This window comes from Macadamia integrifolia, chromosome 9 (assembly GCF_013358625.1).
Source record: "Macadamia integrifolia cultivar HAES 741 chromosome 9, SCU_Mint_v3, whole genome shotgun sequence".
NCBI classification, from domain to species: Eukaryota; Viridiplantae; Streptophyta; class Magnoliopsida; order Proteales; family Proteaceae; genus Macadamia; species Macadamia integrifolia.
This window is the reverse complement of record NC_056565.1, coordinates 19,759,561-19,783,183: the sequence shown is the minus strand read 5'-3', so window position 1 is coordinate 19,783,183 and position 23,623 is coordinate 19,759,561. Positions and strand designations below refer to the sequence as shown.

General features: G+C 36.6%; 2 protein-coding genes and 1 long non-coding RNA gene across 4 annotated transcripts; 1 reads left to right on the top strand and 2 right to left on the bottom strand.

Moving 5' to 3' along the window:
- The first annotated feature begins 3,070 nt into the window (after positions 1-3,070).
- Positions 3,071-5,735, top strand: LOC122089598. Its single transcript, XM_042659323.1, has 7 exons — positions 3,071-3,403; positions 3,503-3,746; positions 3,817-3,990; positions 4,474-4,649; positions 4,839-4,970; positions 5,075-5,306; positions 5,425-5,735. The coding sequence occupies exons 1-7, from the start codon at positions 3,071-3,073 to the stop codon at positions 5,733-5,735; spliced, it is 1,602 nt and encodes a 533-aa protein (XP_042515257.1).
- Positions 5,736-7,651: 1,916 nt separating this feature from the next.
- LOC122088035 lies at positions 7,652-11,553 on the bottom strand. Of its 2 annotated transcripts, XR_006142955.1 has the most exons (3): positions 11,317-11,553; positions 11,137-11,221; positions 7,652-7,688 (listed from the first exon to the last, which is right to left on the bottom strand). It is a non-coding gene; the product is annotated as an uncharacterized LOC122088035 (long non-coding RNA). The 2 variants fall into 2 exon arrangements; XR_006142954.1 differs by lacking the exon at positions 7,652-7,688 and having other exon boundaries at positions 10,928-11,221.
- Positions 11,554-15,049: 3,496 nt separating this feature from the next.
- Positions 15,050-19,752, bottom strand: LOC122089597 (probable LRR receptor-like serine/threonine-protein kinase At3g47570). Its single transcript, XM_042659322.1, has 3 exons — positions 17,871-19,752; positions 17,064-17,597; positions 15,050-15,468 (listed from the first exon to the last, which is right to left on the bottom strand). Exons 1-3 carry the CDS (start codon positions 19,750-19,752, stop codon positions 15,050-15,052), a joined length of 2,835 nt encoding a protein of 944 aa, XP_042515256.1.
- Positions 19,753-23,623: the final 3,871 nt, after the last annotated feature.

The following is a 23,623-nucleotide window of genomic DNA, read 5'->3' as shown; positions in this document are numbered from 1 at the left end:
TGCAGATACGGCCCTTCTTCATCTCGTTGGTGGAACACCTTCCTCGTCACCCTCTTCAACAGTATGCCTCCCTTCTCCTTCGTCTTCCTCGTGAACCCTAGGGTTTAGGGAAGAACACAGTCATCCAGAAGAAGTCAAGATTCGCCTGCGAAGAATGCAAGGAGTGGCAGAAATTGAACCTCCTCTGTCTCTGAAACCGTACGAATCCTTCCCCATCTTCATCTCGTGAACCCTAGACTGGTCGATCTACTTTTCATCTCGTGAACCCATACGGCAGATTCGCTTCATTCTTGTAGAGATTCGTACGGTTTCAGAGATGTCTCACCTCCAGAGATAAAAGCGAGGTTTTCCCCTCAAATCTGAAGAGTATACCATTCCGAGGACTCTGTTTGAAGGTTCGGCTACTCCTTCCACAACCGTTCACTCATAGGAGAGCTCGGTAAGTGATTTTTTTCCTATTTTTCTTACTATTATTTCTGCTCTGTATTTTGATGAACATGTTCGAGATTTCTGAGTGATCTGAATGGTTATCAGCCTAGGAATTAACTCTGCTTATGGGTGAATGTCAAAGAAACACATAAATTTCATGCTTCGATTACCATATCAGTCAGTACTTTCTTTGAAGGACTTACTATAGGGTTTCTGTGCTAGGTTCCTCTTGTTCTTTAACATCTGATGCATCTGAATTAGGTGATCATCTTGCCTTCCTGAGCCACCGCTTTTGTTCGATTTTGGTTTTTTCTTTTTCTTCTAATTCTCGATTTATATTGGTATTGAATTTCATCAGAGAACCCCTGAATTCTTAACCTGCGGCTACCCTGTTTTAGGTCTAATTTCCAGTCTGATTTCATAATCCATCTGAGTTGATTCTACACATCTGATTAGAGCAAGACTTTGGGGCATTCAAGGCCTCCCCAAGTGAAATTACCGAGGTGACGAGATCCACCGCCCTGGCTGAACCCATCCCCTTTTTCCACTCTATGAAAACTGATCTTCTTGCCTTCCTGAGCCACCGCTCTTGTTCGATTTAGGTTTTTTTTTTTTTTTGAATTCTCGATTATGTGGTATGAATTTCATCAGAGATTCCCTGAATTCTTAACTTTTTTTTTCTGCGCTCCTGTTTTAGTTCTATTTCCAACCTGATTTCATAATCCTATATGAGTATTCTACAGATCGATTAAGAACGCAAGACTTTGGGGGCATCAAAGGCCCTCCCAAGAGAGATTTTCGACATGGTTTGAATAAGATTCTGACTCTGATCTTGTTGCGAATAAAAATAGTTTATATTGCTTGCCATGGACTCGTTTTTTTTTTTTTTTTGGTCTAGATTGTGCTTGCCATGGACTTTGGGGCATTCAAGGACTCTTTTTCCTTCTCGGTGCTCCCTTCTCCCTATTTTTTGGTTATTCCTGACTTACCTTTTGATATGTTTAAGTACTGCAATCTGCAGCAAGCTCCACTATCTTGTTTCAAATTTTGCTGTTTCAATTCTCATGTTGTCTCCTATATTGAGAGATCTCATGGTGATTTTTATTAATGGGTTTGGAGAAGAAAACTACCTCTGGCTCTGTCTGGTTTCAGTTACTGCTATTGTTTATGAGTGGTTTCATTGGCAGTTGATTGATTTGATTAGGGTTTTAATTTTTTTTTATTTCTATTTCTATTTTCTTCTTTGGGAATACAGATTAATTACAGTATCTACTTAGGAAATTAAAGCAAGTAGTTGGGTTCCAACTAATCTAAGAGTTAATAAAAATTGTTAATTTCATGGTTAAAACCTTTTTGTTAGTTCATGAGTTTTAACATTTTCAATTAGTGGTGGAGAAAGGTTTCCTTTAGTTCACCATGGAAGCATAGTTGGGACAACATAATGTTGGAATAAAGGAGGGGAGAATTTTCTCAGCTCTGTTTTACTGAAAAAAAATTGTGAACTACATGAAAGATATATATAAAGATGGACTACCAGCATAAAGGGTAATTTGACAAACCTCCAGCTTCCAAACTCATGCATTAGGCTGGGGAACCATCTCTAATGGATGTTATGGGGCCATCCAATTAGTAGACCACAGTAAAAAACAGATACAATTACTCTAGATTTTCTTTCCTCAATTTAACAAAACAAAAAGCCTAGTATGGTACTCACAAAAACTGTCATATCAGCAGTGCTTTGCTTTGAATCATCTGAATATTGACCATCCTGCCAAAAGAAAAAATAGCTCATACTTAAGCAATATGAATCTAATTTATTCAAATTATCAAAGAAAAAAAAGAAGCCACAAAATGTATAAAGAGATGGGATAAGACAATTACCATGCTCACGAACTCCATGTGTGAAACTATCAGCTTTTTCCCCCAGCTTGCTGATCCATTATTTCAGTGTGTCAATTCTGTCTGCATTGTCAAAGCTAAACCATTAATGCATTGCTTAAGGTTATATTATTTTCTTTGAAGATTATAAAATACTTATTTACATCTACATCTCTGCATAGCGTTATGATTAGAAGTCTCATGTGATTTATAGTCAAGTTAACCAAATAGAAATCTTCAACGTTATGTACCTGAAAATAGTAATTTGAAGGAAAATTGGTATAACCTAAAGGTCTTGGGAATGTAGTTGATACCATAACAGAAAAAGCAGCTCATAGGTCTATAGGAGTGCAGAAGTGATGCAGTTGAAAGCAAATTGAAAAATAAACCAGAAAACAGAAACAACTTGTGTAGCATGGGGAAGCCAAGTACAAAAGCATAATCATTTCTTCCAAAACTTAAGGAGAATCAGCATAATTAAAGTTGTTAATGTGGTTTTTCTTGATAGGTTCTTCCCTCTAATGTTGACTTGGGCAATTACTTCATTTCTTCCAGTGACTAACAAAGTTGTATTCACCTTATAATTTATATCCACATTTGAAATCAGCTGTAAATATAAGTTAAATGGCCTTTTTTTTTGGAAGTTTTTTTTTTCTTCCTCTTTTGCTAAATATTTTTATGTACCTATTTCTTTGAATTTTTTTTTCCATGTTCTTGTTTGTGTTTGAATATGTTACCTTCCCTCTAATGATTGTTCAGAGATATGAGATCCCCAAGATCCCCAACACCCAAAAGTACTACTATAATCTGGAATGAAGCAGAACTAAGATCATTCATCAATCTCATGGTTGATAATGTCCGAAACGGATTGAAGACAAACTCAACATTCACAAAGGTTGGTTGGGACAACATTACAAAAGGGCTTGAAGCCGAATTCAAAAGGCCCTTTGCGAAAGTACAACTGCGTAACAAGATGAATAAGTTATGCAAGGAGTACAACAACTTCAGGGCTTTGTTAGAAACAACTGGTTTCGGATGGGATGCGAATGCTCGGACTGCCACAGCTGATGATTCAGTATGGGAATCTGCTATTCAGGTATGAATAGGATCTTTGGTTTATAGAACGGATTTTTGTCAATTTTTGAAAAAAAGGTGATGACTAATTGAAAATATTTTGAATTACAGGGAACACAAGGATTGGACAAAGTATAGAAGAAATGGTCTCCCCTTGTGGCCAGAGTTGTTAGAGATCTTCTCCGACTCTAGTGCCCGTGGGGATAGAGGTCTGTCACAGGCAACAGTTGTAACTCCAATGTCAACTAACCTTGAAATTGATGATGATTTACATGACACTGATAATGATGACAGTGATGCTTGTACTGGGACACCCAAGGGGTCAGCTCCTCTGAAGCGGCGACTTGATAGGACTCTTACGGATCGTAGGAGGAAGAGCCACACATGGACACTCACGAACTCCGCTGAGGACTTTAGAACCTTTGTCCGATGCAGGATGGAAAAAGGGATCAACCTCTGCCACTTCAGTAGTTACCCGACCACCTGACCCTATTGTTGATGGACCATATAGCATGATGAGCTGTCAGAAGCTCCTGGACAGTTTGGAGGATATCCCGACGGATTTGTATGTGTTGGCGCAGCGTAAGATACACAGTGACCCTGGATGGCGTATGTCTTTTATTGAAGTGAGACCTGACAGGAGGTTATGGATGCTACATGGTCTGAAGGAGTGAAAGTAACAGTTTCTGAAATGAATGGTTTGAAGGGAGCATGAATGAACATAAATCTTTTGTTTGGATTTTATATGCCTCATACTGACTGACACACTTATGTCTTTTAGCATACTATGGATGATGTTGATGTTTGACTTATGTTGCTTTGTTTTATTTTGATTGCGTGTGCTTCAGATTTACAGTAGTGGACATGACTGTTTATGATTGTGAAATATTATGCTTTTTATCTTATTGTGTGTTTCTTTATAGCTTTGGGATATAAGATCATATTAAATTCACCATATTAACAGGAAAGTAAGTAGTTGTCAATTATGACAATTTCTGGATGGATTGTTGCTTGTTAGTAGATTAGAATGCTATTAGATGATACATTTATGGACTCTATTCCTTTATATATTGAATGTGTCTATTCATACAGGGATGTCAAATCAATTTCCAACTGACATCACAGGGTCATCGTCAGACGATGATGACATGGTTATAGTACACCAATTCCAAAACATGCTCAGTATGTATAGCATGAGAGAACCTCTGAATGATAGTAGTTACACAGGACCTGTTAGGGTAGCTGAGGTTCTTGCAGGTCATGCTGACGTGTGTTACCAACAGTTTAGACTCGAGAGACATGTATTTCTCAACCTGCAAGACCGAATGGTACATAGAGGCTGGCTAGTGGACAGCCGTTTCATTCGAGTAGACAAGCAGCTAGCGATGTTCCTCATGATAGTAGGTCAAGGTTTGAGTAATAGACAAATGCAACTTTGATTCAATTGTTCAGGATAGACGATTAGTGCTGTTTTCCACACGGTGTTGCAAGCAATGCTAAATTTGTCGCTAGAGACGATTAGACCACCAAATTTTGATGTGGTACCTTCAGAGATAACCAACAATCCAAAGTACTATCCATATTTCAAGGTAACTGAGACTTCTGATGGTGATTATTTATTTCGATGTTTCCAATGAAATATCAATGCAATTTACACAATAATATGGACTAACTTATGTTCAATGGAAAATAGGATTGCATTGGTGCTATTGATGGCACCCATATAAGTGCCATCGTACGTCAATCGGAAGAGACACGTTATCGTAATCGAAAAGGTATGATCACACAGAATGTTATGTGTGCATGTTCATTCGACATGCGATTCACATTTATGTATGCGGGTTGGGAGGGTAGTGCACATGATGTAAGGGTATTGGATGCAGCAAGAACCAATGATAACTTAGGGTTTCCTCATCCCCCATCAGGTAAAATGTATTATGAACTTTTGTATTGTCTTTCCGCATACAGTAGACAGGGAATATAGATCTAATCCCATAAATGTTTCCATAATATTTGAAGGCAAATATTATTTTGTTGACTCAGGCTACGCCAGTCAACTGGGGTACTTGGTGCCATTCCGAGGACAACGGTATCACTTGCAAGATTATGGTGAAGGTAGGCCTGGACCAAGGACAGCTAAGGAATTGTTCAATCACAGACATTCGTCACTGCGGAATGTTATTGAGAGAACATTCGGTGTATTGAAAAATAGATTCCACATATTAAAAAGTATGAAGGCGTACGATATTGAAGATCAGTCAAGAATCGTGGTCACTTGTTGTGGGATCCACAATTACATTAAGGAACAAGCTATTCAAGATCAGTTGTTCAATGAGCTTGGAAGTGAACAATAAATTGATGACCCAATGAATCCTGATACTCCTGCGTACCATGCTTCCGCATCTGATGTCTCCCAGAGACTATTTGCGAGGCAAATGTCTATAGTGCGTCTTAATATAGCCAACCAATTGGCAATTTCAAGGAGAATGTCTACAATTTCGTTAAATCGATCATGAACTTTTGCTAAATACATTCATTATGTATTAAAAGGTAGACACAAAAATTAGGTCACCATTTTTCCTTCGATTGTGTGTATGGGGTGTTAGTAAAAATACTTCTGTTCGCTTCACAATGTTTACATTGGGATGACTTGTAATCTTTGTGCTCTACAGATGTCTTCTACTGACACCGCAATGGCAATGTGTGACTACTGTAATCATTTATGCGATAAGTACACAACAAAAAATGGGCCTAATAGAGGAAGACCGTTCTTCAAATGCCCAAGGCATAATGAATATTTTATGTGGGTAGATGAATTTCGCTTATGTGATTGTGGCGAGGGACAGTGCAAGGTACGCGTCGCGAAGATAGCAACGAATTTTAATCGTCGTTTCTGGTGTTGTCCTAAATCTAATGGGGTATAATTATTATTATTATTTTTTAATCAGCATACTATTCGACCTATATTCTCTGAATACATTTCACAACTAAATTGATGAGTAATTGCAGCCCCTTGATCGAGGTTGTAATTTTTTTCGATGGATTTATGGAGACATCAATTTGACAAGTGCACAGTCTTCCGATTGTGGAACAAGCAATTCAATGATTGGAGCTCAGTCTTCTCCATCAGCACCTTCCTCTGATTTTGTGAAAGGTTACTTGGAAAGAGCAATCAAAGGTGAAGAAGAGAAGTCTAGAGTACTGAAAAACGAAATGGATGTGTTTGAGGAAAAACGAAGGATATATACCGATATCCCAGAGGCCATTAATAACATAGACATAAATAAAGGTGGTAGTTGGAGGGTAATGACCAACTATTGGGAACTTGTAAGACATATGGCATAAACATGGGAATATTTGCATTTTAATCTACTATTATTGGTTGACATTTCTTGTTTCGTAAAATTATGATGTAAGTTCGAGATAAGGAAATTGGTAGTTGTATATCTGATTAAAATGAATGGTCATGAGTTTCTGAAGAAAGTAACAAAAGTGGAATTATTTTCATTTAAATTTCTTCTAAATATCATATTCTGTCAAAAATGTTCCCAGAAATAGAATTTATCAAACACCTTCTTACCTGTTTCTGTTTCCAGAAACAAGAATTATCAAACACCCTTCTTACTTGTTTCTGTTTCCAGCAACAGAAATTTCTGTTTCTGCCGTTTCTTGAAACAGAAACGGCAGAAACGTTATCAAACAGGCCCTAAGAGTGTGGATCAGGTTCACAACAATTTCGTACGTCCATGGTTTGTGGAATATTTAAAATCCATCAAATGCAGAGAGAGTGAATTTCAAATCCACGGATCAGGGATGTACGAGAACAAGAACCTGATTCAGATTTGATTACTAATAGTTAATGAGATAGTTTCCTGGAGAAAAAGTTGTGGAATGCCACCAAGCTAACCCTTATGGGCCATTAGGAAATGCTCCCACTTAAAGAGTAGTGATCTCTACTTTAGTAAAGTTTCTTATGGTCATTCTACCCATGGAAGTTTTCATGCACAGATTATCTAACGGTCAATGTGAAAGGATGATTCCATAAATCCCACCATTGAATAAAAAAAACATGGTTTAGATTAATCACATGTCAATTTGACAATAATTTCTCAAGAGAAAACAAAAATGTACAACAAAATTCAACTATTTTATCTCCATGTATTAACATCTTTTCGTTGTATCTTTAGACTTTAATCATCCTTTTTTTTTTACAAAATGTAAAAGCTCTTCAAAATTAACCTTATTCTTCCACATAGCTGATGTGATTAGAGTTTAATTTTCGACTAGTGACCAGGGTACCATAGGACCTGCATGTAACCAAATTTTGGTTAGCAACTGATCTGACACGTGGCAGAAATTGGGTTAGACTACCAAACATTCTATTTTCAAAATGACGGTTAGACGTGCTCCCTATAATAAAGTAGAATCTAATTACTTCGTAAGTGTATTAATTAGTAACACAAAAACCATCCGTAATAGAATAGTTTCTATTTATTTTTTGTCTTAATTTTCTCTTTTCATTCTGAAAAAATGCTTTAAAAAGGGAAAACTTTTCTTCAAGGTCAAGAAGAAAACCCAAAAATCTTGAATCATTATTTTGAAAATATCTCTCTCATTTGTGAAACCCAACCTACCCCCACTAATGCCTACGTGAAGGAGTACGAAAGAGAATCGGGTTCATGAGAAAATGGTTCCAAATCAATGGACTAGAGACGTACGAAATTGTTCTCATACGTGAATCTGATTCGCCCGTCCCTTCTCGTTGGTGAAGGAAAACCATCCTTCAAATTCAAGTTTGCCATCTTTCTTTGAAGCGTTACCATCTGAACGAAAAAGAAAAACTATAGGATAAAAAAAAAGGTTTGGCCCGTTTCAAATTGTCATCAACTTACATAATTTCATTTGTCCCATTTAAAAAGTTTCTCAGCTTTTTCTGGTTAAGAGGATGTTAACTTTTTTTTTTTCTCTCTCTCTCTATATATAAAAACCACATGTTCTAAGATGTAAAGTAGGAGAGATCCAGATTTCTACAAATTAACCACGCTCTAGAGAGTTCAAACGGAGTTGCAAAGGCAACATATTTTGGTTAAGTTTGCCATTATTTCCAATTTACATGCTTTATATAACTAATCAGAATTTTAAAAGTCTAAAACCGTACAATATTGCACATAATTAAGAGAGATCATTACGCTTCATCTAACTCAATTGAATCAAAAGTGGTAGGAGCAATGGTTGGATTATTGACTATGGCTTTGATATCGGTCAAGTTGGCAAGGTATCTTCGCCTTAGGAAGTGTGTTGTTCTGAGTTTTACTCCTCTTACTTCCTTAGAGCCACTCAACGAGGTGTTTAGTATTCTTCACTGCTTTCAGTGAAAGTTGAATGCCTCATTCAACCTCGGTCTGACCCGGACTATGCGATTGTGGGGTCAATATGAACCCGTAAGTCTAATCAAGTGGAAAACCTAGATACCCATTGGTAAAAAAAAAAAAAAAAAAACAGACAATCCCACCAACACATTTTCTCATCAGCTCCCTAGAACCACTTCCATAATTACAGCTAATCCTGAAAACCAACCCATAATACAATGCCCGAAGGATCATCATTCAATATGTCCATATGACCATAATCTGTAATCTGCAGCTACCATATGCCCCCTAGTGGCCCTACATTCCTTGATGAACTCCTCATGATTCACTTCCTTAGGGGGCACAAGGCAGAACACTGCATTCCCCTTTTCATCTGCCAACCCTGTTCCCACCACAATCATAGGAATCCCAAGATCAATAGATTCATCTTGGTAGGTAAGGACTACAGGGAGCGCTGGAGAATTCTTATTTTTAGCTGCTACAGGGTTGATGCCTTTTAATACAGAATAGGTAAGCGATGTCGGAGTGTAGTTGCCTAGTGCGAAAGAGAAAGCTGCTTTGCCACCTCTGCTATGGCCTGCAAGGGCAAGGTTGGGTTTTAATGAACAGATTTGGGATACCATCTCATTTGAGATCAAAAATGATTTTTGTTGTATCCCCCACTTTAGTTGTTTGGTTTTGTTTTGTTAGAGTCCTTCCCATTGGATAGCCAATGAATTTTTGTGTTGTTTCTCTTTTATTTATTTTTAATATATATCAATGTGAGAGTATACCACTATAACTCCCAACATCTTAACAAATTATACAACAATAAACACTACCACATTCAAGGAAATGGAGCAATGCTTGGTTTTTTAACTATGGCTATGAAATCTGAATGTCACTCCAAATAAGCTTGTCCAAGGAAAAAATGATGATCCCATCAATTGCAATTCCTCATGGGTCTTTGCAACCACTCCCGTTCTAGCAACCACGCCACAAAATCCAGCCTAGGATGCCTGATGGGTTGAGGTTGGCATTCTTTAAAAAATAAAATCTTGTTCGACATTCTTTAAAAGAAAATTCTTGTTGTAATCAAGGTTAGTGATAAAAAAAAAGTATAATTTTACTTTTCTATATTTTTAGTCCAATATATTTTTTTATTGAAGGTAAATTTGTTAGGGGAAGAGATTCGTGCACAGGAACCACCTCCATCAACGATTCGTAAAATGTGGGGTGGTTTGGGTATTTGGATGTAGGCTTTTGTCCCCATCTAATGGTTTTGTGTGCAACCATGCACCATCATATAAAACCTTTTGCTATGTGGTTATTACAGATGTCTATTCCAAAAATGTATAGCTTTTAATAATGATATAATGGTAAATTAACTTCAAATTATTTTTATTTTTTATTTTTTATAAATTTTGAGAATAAGATAAGGAAAATCTAAAGAATGTTACAACTTTGCACTTCACTATCGATTTGTAGGGTTTTGATGCATACTCTGTTTTAAATAGATAGAAGATATCATGTGGGAATTATAGATAAGAGGTATTGCTTAGGCGTTTGCTCGCAAGGGGAATTAAAGGCAAGGGAAGTGAAATTTTAAACTTAAAAAAGAAAATTTTGTAATCATTATTCCATGTGATTATATTATTTACTCTAAATCATTCCATATTTGATTATTAAATTTCAACTTACTTTACATTTAAATTCTTTGCTATAAAATGTAAAATAAAATTATATATAAAATGTATTAAATATGGTAACAAATCTAAGTAGTTTATAAAATCACATGGGGCAATAATTATAAGAGTTGTTTTTTTTTTAATTGAAACTTTTACTTTCCTTCCTTCTAAATTTCTCTTGCAACTAAAAGTAGCGTTAGGGTGAAACTTAGACTCTGTTTCATATCAAAAACAAAATTTTCATTTTATGTGGTAAAATGCTATTTTTAAACGAAAAAAAAAAAGTGCTGGGTGAATATATTTCAAGGACAGTTTCAAGAATAGGAAGACAATAGTTGTGACGTTTGGTAAGCTCGAGACAAACAGTCAAAAACTGAACCACTCTCCTCCATACTCGTTAACTCCATGTAAAACAAGCAGTGAACGAAAAAAAAAAAAAAAAGCTTCCAAACCACAAGAATGAAAACTCAAATGTTCCATGATCAGAGACCAAGTTAGACAGAGAAGAAATTAAACTCTCATCAAGAAAGAATTAAAATCTGGATTGCAAATAAATCATTAATTCACAGAAACAAATAACAAAAGACCTCACAATCTTTAATCGAAATTTCTGCAACTTCAAGCTCATGGATTCCAACAAGCAACAGGAAACCGATCGAAAACCCTAACCGTATCAACAAATGGTGTTTTAAGTTCCAAATCTGAATCATACTACATACCTGAAGCTGATGAATAGAAAGCCGATGAACGACGAAGAACACGGCGGCAGCGACGTCTCTCCTCTTTGCGACAAATCAGGTTTTTCTGCTTTAAAAAAAAAAAAAAAAAAGGGTGATATGAGGTTGAAGAACAGAGAAGAGGGTGGAAGGAAAAGATGAGATGCAGGGCGGCGGCATTACATGTTGTGAAGAGAGCCAGGGGCGGCAGCGGTGTCTCTCCTCTCTGCGACAAATCAGATTTTTCTGCTTTGAAAAAAAAAAAGGGCGATGAGGTTGAAGAACAGAGAAGAGGGTAGAAGGAAAAGATGAGATGCAGGGCGGCGGCGACGGCGTAGTGGCTCCTCTCCCCTCTGCGCAAAACTAGGGTGAAGAAGTGTTGAGAGAGAGGTGAAAGATTTTTATCGGGAAGGGAAAGATAGTTACTTGTTTTTGTAAATTGGAAAGAAACTGGGAAGAACGACAGGTTCCAGAAACTCCTTGACTTCGTTTGGTATCGTTTTTGTTCTAGAAACGTTATTTCGTGTTAGAAATGAAAATTTCAGTTTTTATGTCAAAATACAGTTTTTAAACGAAACAAATGGTGTTTCAAAATTTCAGATTTTTATCGGAAACTTTTTTTTTTTTTGTAAAATGGAACGAAACTGGGAAGATGGAACTCCATTTGGAGTTCGTCCAATCTGTTTTTTCAGTTTTTTTTTTTTTTTTTTCACTTTTTATTCTAAAAAATCAGAAACGGACCATAGGTACACCAAACAGAAGATTTCGTTTTTCCATTCTAATAGAACGAAAAAACTCCAGAAATATTTTTCTAGAACGATACCAAACGGAGCCTTTATTTTTTGTTTTTCGTTTCAATAAAATAAAAATTTTTAAAAACGTTTTTTTTAGAACAATGTCAAACGGAACCTCAGATTGGGCAACCTAGAACGGTAAATTAAAGGTATATTAGGCCCGCCAATTGCTTCTGTAGTATTCTGCACTTACGAATGGGCTCAGCCCACTTTGCAAAGTGAAAAACTCATGATTTTTGTGTAGAATTGTCTCTCTTTCACAAGCAAATGGAATAGTAAGGTTTTCTCAACCTTTATTTGTATTTCCATATACTCTTCTTTTTTACAGCTTTGGATCCAACTGAGCCTACACCACCAATAATTTTTCTTAATGGTCAGGACTCTAGTCTCTGGAGATAACAACCTGGTTGCTTTAATCATAGGCTCCTACGCATAAAAATTAGAGAGAATAAAGGAGGGAGGGAGGACCGTTGTTTCACTCTTTTTTGGTATTTTGGGTACCCAAATTGTCTTTTAAAAAGCCTAGTCCCAATGGTCAGGACTCTAGTCTCTGATTACATCTTTTTGGGCCTTCGTCTCCAAAGGTCACAGTGACTATGTGACTACATGACCGTACTGTCCTATCTTTACACTGCACATGTTATACTAGACATTGGAAAATTTATAAAAAAGAAAATAATTAAATTTTATTTGAAATATCATTAGATGGTTAGGTCACAGCATAGTTATCAATTCGGCCGAATAATTCACGGATTATTCGGCCGAACCGAATTTTTCTGAATTTTATCAAAAATTCGGACCGAATCCGAATTAAAAATAAAATTCTTTAAAATTCGCGACTTTTTCCAAAATGAATATAAATCGCGAATAATTCGGACCGAATCCGAATTAAACCGAATTATTCGGTCCATTTAAACATTATTTAAAAAAAAAAACCAAATATAAAAATAAAAAAATAAAAAAACAATTTTTTTTTAAAAAAAAACCCCAATAAGATTTTTTGACCGCTTTTTTGACCGAATCCTTAAATTAATCGTCCGAATTATTCCGAATAATTCTCCGTCCGAATAATTCCCGAATCCGAATTTGCTAACTATGGGTCACAGTGGCTGTAAGTTTTTTATTTTTTAATGGAAATGTAATTATTTGCTGTGCAAGTTGGCCTGAAAGCTCGAGCCTACATCAGGCATGCAGGATATTTTCTGGACTTGGAATTTCAAGCCCATGGGCTTGGCTGGGCTGAGGTTGCAAATTCTAGGGTGAGGCCAGGCCAGACTTGGGGTGGGCTGTTAACATACGAGGTATAGAATATGGGCAATTCGCCACTTGATGGCCCAACTAGAAAAGCTCAACTGGTCTGACATAGGCCCATAGATTCTCCTAAATGGCAGGATGCAAGGATGATGTGGCAATTTTGGCTATTGGATGGAGCAAGTGTGGAGTCTGGATTGACCATGCGTTAAAATTGTAGATATAAATTTAACTAAAATATCTCTTATGTATATCCACGTTATTATGTATTTTTAATCGTCCACATATTGACTTGGCCCTTCTTGTAGCCTGGATTTATGAAACTTCCAGAATCCTTGAGGTAATATGGTATGCACCATCAGATACATGTCTGAAGTTTAACATTGATGGATGTTTACTTGGAAACCCAGGACGAGCAGGTGCAGGTGGTATCATCCGTGATTCAAGCTCAAGAAAGGTGTTCTTATTTGGGATTTTTTTTGGGTTTGAAACAAATTACGTGGCAGAATTTGAAGGGTTTGTCCAAGATATTAAGTTTGCAAAGGAATTAGGAATTCAGATACTATGGATGGAAGACCCTACGACTGTCACAATGTCAGTCTATGGAGACTCCATTCTATGGTATATTTCCCAACTTTGGCAATACCTACATCTATATCTTCAAGGAATTCAGTGGATGCTGACTCATTGCTTCAGAGAAGCGAATTCAATAACAGATTTTCTGGCTAAGGCTGTTGCGAAAAGTAGTGTCTTTCCGATTCTCCCATCCCTCCCTAGTTATGTTCAGACTGATGTTAGGGTGGATGCAGAGAAAAGGCCCAGATTTCGATTTTATTAATTTTATTTCTTTGGTAGAGTTGGATATCTCCTTTCATGCTGATGGAAATGCTGAAGGTGAGGAAGTGATCCCAGATTTTCATCTCTCCCTTGTATTGTCTCTAGTCTCTTTGATTCCAGCTTATATATTCCTTTTTTCATTTTTCCTTCTTAATGTAAATTACTTTTTAACGAAAAAAAAAAGTGATTGAGGATCAATTACAACTTAGGAAGGTAAAATGCAATACAATTTGAAACTAATTTCGCTATCTTCACAAGGCAAAGGTTGAACACTTGTTGAAGGTATACTTTGCCATTGAAGCTTTGAGACACTTTCACTTGGCAGTTTTATTGAAGCTAAGGTCGATCTTCAAGTAGGCTTCTCAACTTCATACCACATGTTTTCCAAGATTGTCTTGATCGATCTTCCATTGAAATGAGCTTGACAACTCCTTCCTAGTGCTTTTTCCTTCATGAAGTACCTTGATGCTTGAAGAATATCAACTAAAAATTCAAACTTATTTTTTCATTAATAAAAACAAGTTAATAATCACTAAAAACATATCTAAACATGCAATGTTTCAAGGACTTGGATCCTCTGTGGCGTAACAGGGCGTTTGGTACCCATTCAATGCCCAAAAAGGCTTTGGACTCCTTGCTTGAGCATTTCTAACCATTGGATGTGCGCCAGACACCCTATTGCACCATAGAGGGATTCAATCCATGTTTCAACATTAATTGTTGTTGACTATTTGAATCTTGTTTTGAATTCCATTTTGTTGAAGGTTAATGAAGAAATTATTGATTGAAATGAAAATTAGGTCCACCAGGGTTTATTAAGCTCTAACTCATAATTGTATTTAGGAAAAACATTGAACCAGAACAATACAGGCCCCTCCACTGAAGAAAAAAAAAAAAATGGCCATAGCATGTTTCTATTTTCCAAATTACTAAAATTAAAAAGCAGAGTTAACCCATGGAGAGTAAAAATCTTGTAGTCTAATCAACAAGTACAACAAACTCAATTTTTGAAGGAAATGATGACTTACCATGGTTCATTGGTCATTTTCCCCAGTGAATGCTGACTTCAAGATAACGTTTCTGATCTGAAGTAGCTCTTTGACCACATCATTTATATGCATTCGATCACAAGGTGACTCAGCTGAGCAGGCAACTCCAATTCTAATAATTGAATTAAGGCAATCTAGCATTTTATCTTTCATCCTTCTTCGACTTCCAGTGAATTTGGCGACAATTTCCGTTGACATTTCTTCATCTTCTTCCATAGGGAGAAGTGATGGGTCGAGGACAGCCATCACTCCATCTTGCAAAGCCATCTCAGCCCAGTTGTGAAGATTAAAGTTATCCTTGAATATTTCATTAGTCGGCCGCTTCCCTGTGAACATCTCTAACAAGAGAATCCCATAACTGTAGACATCACCATGAGTTGAAACGGTAGCACCTGCACCATATTCTGTAATTTATTCATATTAGATTAGTATTTTTGTAATTAACTAGCTAGAACAAAAGCAAAGTCTAATAGTCTGAACTAGAAGAGTGAAGTATTATGGGAAGGTTGTCCTACCTACTCGGTTGAATCCAAGGGTTAAATTAAGTATTAAAATGGACGAAAATCTGATATTTGATTTTTTTTGTGTTAGTTATTTGCCGTTTTCAGTTTTACGAGAAACATATATAATTCAGGATAGAAAGAAAAAATATTATTAAAATAAACCTATGTAGGATGGAATATAATTAAATAAAGCCATTCCAAGAGTTACGAGGGTTCAGGTCATACTATCTTATTGGTTTAGCTCATCTTAAATTAAAATTTAATAAAAATCTTTCAAATTGGGGAATATAAATAAAGATTTTTTTTTTCATCGGAATGAGAGTTCAATTACTTACACTTAGAGAAAATTACTTGGGTCTCGAGTTTTGAGGGAGGTGTGTATTCAGTGTCACAATTTGCACCCCAAGAGTGGTTAGGGTATCTTCAAATTCATTCTTGTAGATAGCATGCAGGAAACATAGGTTCCTATAGGGTCTATAGTTGTGGATCTAAATACAACAAATCATCTGATGACATGTTATTCGATTGATTTGGCTTCATGACTTTAATTAATGTGATGTGGCCTCGTTCAGCTATGTTCAGGAATAAATATCAACCCAAACACAATGTAAATGATCATTCTTCAAAAAACCACAGTATTTAGTCTAAGACAATCAATATATGATTTTACTACTATAAGGAAAGATGCAGTTGTGACTTGAATGTGATTCAATAGCAGTGGTGCTTTTGATCCACAAAGGTGTGACTTCTTGGTGCATTCATCAGAGGTGAATGAGTTTGAATTCGTACCTAGGTGTGGTGAACAGGAAGGTTACTCCATCTATAGTGAGGCTAACCCCATTACGGATTTCGTTGCCAAGTCAACTGCAAAATTTGATATCTCCACTTCTGAACTCTTTTGGCCTGCTATGGTAAAAATGGACTTGGAAGTGGATGCCCATAATCGTCCTAGATACTGGTTCAAATACTTTAATTGTGTTCTCTCTGTCTCGGCTAAGGGTTTCTAGGTGATCCATCATGCTGATGGCCATGTCAAAAGTGGGTTAGGGTTACCAGAGGCTTTTGCGTTATTGGATTTTTTTATTTTATATATATTTTTTTCTTCTCTTTACTAATACAAAAGGTTTTTTAGCGAAAAACTAATGAAACATTGGTGCAAAAGTAAAGAAACTCAAAATATCATCTAAGCATGCATAACAATTGTTTGAGATATTAAATTTTCTTTTGCTTGGGCATTGGCCAAAGATAAAAAGGAAAAAGAAAAAAAGAAAATGAATATAAAGATATTAATTATGAATGAAGGTTTGTGGTGGCGGAGTAGGTAGACAAACATTAGTATGATATGCATATAAAGATATTAATTATGAATAAAGGTTTGTCGTGGAGTAGGTAGAGAAACATTAGATTCATCATACTAGAAGGTAGGGACAATCAAAATTTTAGAATACAAGGAGAAAAATAACTATTTAAATTAATTAATAGAAGAGGTATAATACCTGGTGCAATGTATCCGATAGATCCTTTTATCCCAATTGAACTAGTGTGATGTTGAGATCTATATGTGGCTTTTGAAAGAATTCTCGATATCCCCAAGTCACCCAAATGTGCAGTCAAATCATCATCAAGAAGAATATTGCTTGGTTTTATGTCACAGTGGATAATCTGCATATGACAATGGTGGTGAAGATAATCTAATACTGATGCAATATCAATGGCAATATTCAACCTTTGAACAAAGTTTAAATGCCTTTGCTCATCTAGTACTCCATTTTTTTGTGGATGTAACCACTCCTCCAAATTCCCTCCGGGCATGAACTCATATACTAAAGCCTTGAAATTATTTCCTTCAAAATCTATACTTGAGCAAGATGTTAAGATTTTGACAAGATTACGATGCCGGATGTTTCTAAGGGCTTCACATTCAGCCATGAAACTCTTGGAAGCACCTCTTTGTTCAATTTTGAAGACTTTTACTGCAACAATTGTTTCCCCATGATTTAGAGTACCTTTGTACACACAACCCAAACTCCCTACTCCAATCAAATTTGTTGAAGAGAATCCATCAGTAACTTTAAGGAGTTGGGCATAAGAGATCTTAAAATGATGAGGATCCACCATAGAAAATGAGAAGGATTCTTTCCTTTCTTTTCTTCTCCAACGGATAATGAAAAAATATATCATGAAAATCAAACAAAGAGAGGCCACACAACCACATATGGTGACTATCAACTTGAAAACATGAGGCCTATCACCTCGTTTTGACTTTTGGGTTTGACATGCTGGCAAATGAAGTTCTGATATACCTCCACAAAGCTTATTGTTTCCAATGACTGAAACTGCACTAAAATTTCCAAAGACTCCTCCTACCGGTACCTCACCCTCCAAATGATTAAATGATAAATTCAAATTCTGAACATATTTAAATGTTTCCATATATTTTGGGATAGGACCAGATAAGTTGTTATTTGAAAGATCTAAATCTTGAAGACCTCTTAGAGAACTCAGAGACAATGGTATAGATCCTTGAAATAAGTTACTCTCCATAACAAGGTTTACTAAGCTTGTACAAACACCAAGGGTGCTAGGGATTTCACCAGACAACATATTCTCAGAAACTGCTAAGGTTTCAAGATTGGTCAATTGACCCACTTCCAAAGGTAGAGAACTAATGAAATAGTTTCTACTCAAGTCTAGCTCTATTAACTGGGAAATATCGAATATCTCTTTTGGGATGACACCATTGAAACTATTGCCTGAAAGGCCCAATCTTAACAAGTTTTTGCAATTTTGAAGACTAGAAGGAATTTTTCCATGCAAGCGATTACCATCTAGATGGAGATCAATCAATCGAGTCAAGCTTCCCAAAGAAGAAGGGATTTGCCCTGTGAATCCATTCCCTACTAAATCAAGTTCATTTAGCATTTGAAGTCCCCCAATTGAAGTCGGAATAATTCCTTCTAGTAAGTTATAAGATAGGGTTAACCTTTGTAAGCTTACCAGATTCTCCATGTGTACAGGGATTTTTCCAGATATTTGATTTAATGGCATTGTAAGGTCTCTGAGTTGAATCGACAAGTTTGCAATGGAGTTGGGGAGCACACCACCAAACTGATTAGCACCAAGCCAGAGTTTTGCTAAACTACTACAGTTTGTCAACGTGTTGATAAAACCAAGGTCATCACCAGCTTCTCCACTTCCCAAATGATTGTCGGCTAATGAAAGCCAATTGAGTCTTGACAGACCTCCAAAATGAATAGCCACTTTCCCAGTAAGATTGTTTCTCTCAACATTAATTTGTTTGAGATTTGATAGATTGGATATGGAAGCTGGAAGTGATCCATGAAATTGGTTTGCAGCAATTTGAAACCCAAATAGATTAGGAAGATTGAAGCCTAAATTTGGTGGAAGATTCCCTTGAAGTTGGTTATCATAGACATCTAAAACACCAAGTGAGGAAATATTATATATAGAGGGAGGGAAAGTATCAGACAACTTATTTCCACCAAGTGCAAGAATATATAATCTTGTCAATTGGCCAAAAGCATTTGGAATACTTCCACTAAAGCTATTGTATCCTGCTGAAAGGGTGTCAAGGGATGAAAGATTCCCAAAGGAAGGTGGGATTTGTCCTGTCAATCTGTTTTCATGGAAACTAAGGAGTCGAAGTTTTGAAAAGGAGCCAAGTTCTATTGGAATTTTCCCCACTATCTTGTTTCGACCAAAACTGAGTTCTATAAGGTTGGAGCAATGTGATATGTTGGGTGGGATTTCCCCTTCAAAAGAGTTATTGTATAGGAATAAATAACGAAGCCTTAACAGAAAGCTAACTTCTTGAGGGATTTCACCATAGAAGCTATTGTTTTGGAGCGAAATATCTCGAAGGAAGCTTAGGTTTCCTATTTCTGGTGCCAAAGAACCCACTAACCCACTGGACTGTAAATTCAAGACTCTGACCCTGTTTGGATGCCGACGGCCACCACATACAATGCCTAGCCACTTGCAATAGGGAACAGAGTCATTCCACGAGCTCACAACGTGAAAGGGATCATTGGTTATGTGAGCCTTGAAGGCCAACAAGGCTAGCCGATCCGTTCCATTTGATTCAGATAAATGTGCCAAGCTCATGTAACTACACCAGAGAAGAAGAATGGCATTAGTGCGAAGAGATGACAAAAACATCGACATAGAACCCATCAATCAAAATGTTAATTTGCGGTTGCAGCCCAATGAATGGAACTATATTTTCCAATATACTATCCCAGTTTTGAACTAAATTTGGAGGAATAAGTGCAGGAGGCTGAACTTTCGAGGAGTTGGGTTCATGAATTGAGGAGCATATTGAGCATGAAACTATAGAACAGACAAGTACAGACTCATGAATGACCTAAATGCATGGGATTGCTTTTATAATGGCTAATGCCTTGTAGAATATATAGATTACATTCCGCGTCATATACATAGTTAGAGCATTCGTCACTAAAAATATAGACTTTGCTTAAGAATATTCAGCACGCCAACTTAATTTGACTTGGTCATTACTAAGATTCTCCCCCACCCCCACTCCACCATCGTTCAACCAATCTAGAGTTAGGATTTTCCAGGAGATTGGAAATAAAAACTATTAGCCCCACACGATGTTTGTGAATAAGTGATTGTCTGATAATGAACAAAGAATATCTGTCTTTCTACTAAACAGATCCTCTCGAATGCATTGGGTACCCAACCAGACATCTAACAGCTGGGACGGCCCATTGGATGCCTAATTGGATGCCCAACACGTTGGAGGGAAGCTAGCCTAATTGTAGGTTTAACTTTGTTAGGGAGGTCTAAAAAGATTCGCTCATTCTGGCTCTCATAAGTACAGAAAATGAAATAAAATCATTTTCAATTGTAATGCAACATTTGCTATCCTTCGCTAGCTTCACAGTAAGAATATAGACTTTGCTTAAGAATATTCAGCACGCCAACTTAATTTGACTTGGTCATTACTAAGATTCTCCCCCACCCCCACTCCACCTTCGTTCAACCAATCTAGAGCTAGGCTTTTCCATGAGATTGGAAATAAAAACCATTAGCCCCACACGATGTTTGTGAATAAGTGATTGTCCGATAATGAACAAAAAATATCCGTATTTCTACTAAACAGATCCTCTCGAATGCATTGGGTACCCAACCAGACATCTAACAGCTGGGACGGTCCATTGGATGCCTAATTGGATGCCCAACAAGTTGGAGAGAAGCTAGCCTAATTGTAGGTTTAACTTTGTTAGGGAGGTCTAGAAAGATTCGCTCATTCTGGCTCTCATAAGTACGGAAAATGAAATAAAATCATTTTCCATTGTAATGCAACATTTGCTATCCTTCACTAGCTTCACAGTAAGAATATGGACTTTCCTTAAGAATATTCAGCACACCAACTTAATTTGACTTGGTCATTAGTAAGATTCTCCCCCTCCCCCACCCCCACTCCACCTTTGTTCAACCAATCTAGAGCTAGGCTTTTCCACGAGATTGGAAATAAAAACCATTAGCCCCACACGATGTTTGTGAATAAGTTATTGTCCGATAATGAACAAAGAATATCCGTCTTTCTACTAAACAGATCCTCTCGAATGCATTGGGTACCCAACCAGACATCTAACAGCTGGGACGGCCCGTTGGATGCCTAATTGGATGCCCAACACATTGGAGAGAAGTTAGCCTAATTGTAGGTTTAACTTTGTTAGGGAGGTCTAGAAAGATTCGCTCATTCTGGCTCTCATAAGTACAGAAAATGAAATAAAATCATTTTTAATTGTAATGCAACATTTGCTATCTTTCGCTAGCTTCACAGTAAGAATATAAACTTTGCTTAAGAATATTCAGCACGCCAACTTAATTTGACTTGGTCATTAGTAAGATTCTCCCCCACCCCCACTCCACCTTCGTAAGAATATAAACTTTGCTTAAGAATATTCAGCACGCCAACTTAATTTGACTTGGTCATTAGTAAGATTCTCCCCCACCCCCACTCCACCTTCGTTCAACCAATCACGTCAGAATTCAAGAGATTTTTCTTGCTTTCCTTTTCCATGCATGAATGGTTGATAAAAATTAATGCAAATGAAAGATTGGTAAATGTAAGGGTCCCAAGGTGGGCTAGCTTTCCATGGTTGCTAATCTTCTTATTCTTCTTTAATATTTGTAACTATTTAGGTTTTTTTTTTTTTGCATCTGGATGTACAATTTAAGCACGAAATTAAGATAAAATCAACCATGTTGTGTAGCAAAAAAATCCCAAGGAAAAGAGTCAAGAAAATTTAAATGGAGACCAGGGATCTCAACCTTGGGAATTGGATTGGTATCGATCTCCTTGATACTGATACAATATGGATTTGGATCGTTCAATTGTAACCCTGCTGTTCATTAAAAAAAAAAAAAAAAGGATTTAGAGGTTGTTTCTATTATAACCATCTTCAATTGCTTAACAAAGTAAGTCTATCAGTCTAAGCATCTTACGCATATTAAAGTCCTTAAGTAGTCATCGCCCAATAAAATGGATTATACTTACACTCTTACAGTCATTAAGAAAGAAGAGGACATCACCGTATGAAACGGGACTGATTACTTTTATAGGCAAATGAGTCGATTGATGGTGAAACTGACATAAGGGTCAATTGGCCATGTGTAGCTGGTGTCCCAAGGTCGGATTCTCTCTTGGACCATGACTTATTGTAACAATTTCACACCATCTATTAGATGTGACTCCCCACACCCAAAGGTGGCCCTCACACCCTTGGAATGGTATGAAATTATTACAAGAAATCATGGTCATAGAGAGAATTTTTGACACCTCGTGGTGTCCCACTTCTGTTAGTCTTATACGCATATTAAAGTTTTCAAGAAGATGGTCGATCACCGTGTGAAATGGGATTACTTTTGTAGACTACCATGGGATTATTATTATTATTATAGGTAACTTAGTCAATTGATGATGATATTGTGACATAAAGGACAATTCCGGCCGTGCCTTTTATTTACTTATTTATTTTTTCGTTAAAAGATAATTTATATTAAAAAATAAAAATAAAGAAGAGACTGTACAATGGAAACACTGACTGAAGCCTAGAGATCTAGGAGAGCTTGCCCACCTTCGGCATTGTCATCAGTAGGAAAATTAACCTAAGGACTCAAAATTAAAAAAATAACACTAAAAATTATAAGAAGCGAAATCGTAGATGTCTCAAATCCTCTTATGGACATAGGAGAGTAAATACTTGAGAAAATTATTATCACTTCCCTACACTCACCTTAATAAAGGTTAATAAAGGTTAGCCAACATGTTGAACAGTTGTGAACAAATAAGTTGCACTAATCATTATTTCACCCGGTGGGGTTGCAAAATTTTTTTTTTTTTGGGGTGTTAATAGATGAGCTTTACTCGTCAAATATATGAAGGTAGAAAGACATGGAATGGCATGGGAGCTTCTAAAGTATATGAAGGTGGAATGATACACGGAAACCATCGATAACAGAATATAATTTAGGGTTAACATTAGAATCTTAAGGCATTAGGTAAAGATGGCTTAAAAATATAATTATGATACATTCAAAGAATTCCTAGATAACCAATTTGACAGTATACCGATGCAACTCCCAATATTTCAACACAATTGCATTCAGTGGAATGGAGCAATGCCAAGTTCTTTAACTATGGCTTTGAAATCTGAATATCACTCCAAATAAGCTTGTTCAAGGAAACAACGATAATCCTACCAATTGCAATTTCTCATGGGTTAAAGCCAACTTAGGATGCCCAATAGGGTTGGGATTGGGATTGGGATTGGGATTGGGATTGGGAATGGGATAGGGGTTGATATTTTTTGAAAGAAAAATCTCATTGTAACCAAGGTTGATGGGAAAAAAAAAAAACAATATGTGATCTTAGTTTTTTACCTTCTTAGTACAATAAAAATAAAGAAAATTCCCAATGAAGGTAAATTTTGTAAGGGGAAGGGATTTGTGCAAGGAACCTAAAGGGTGTCAAAATGGAATCGAAGCAGAGAACAGTGGAATC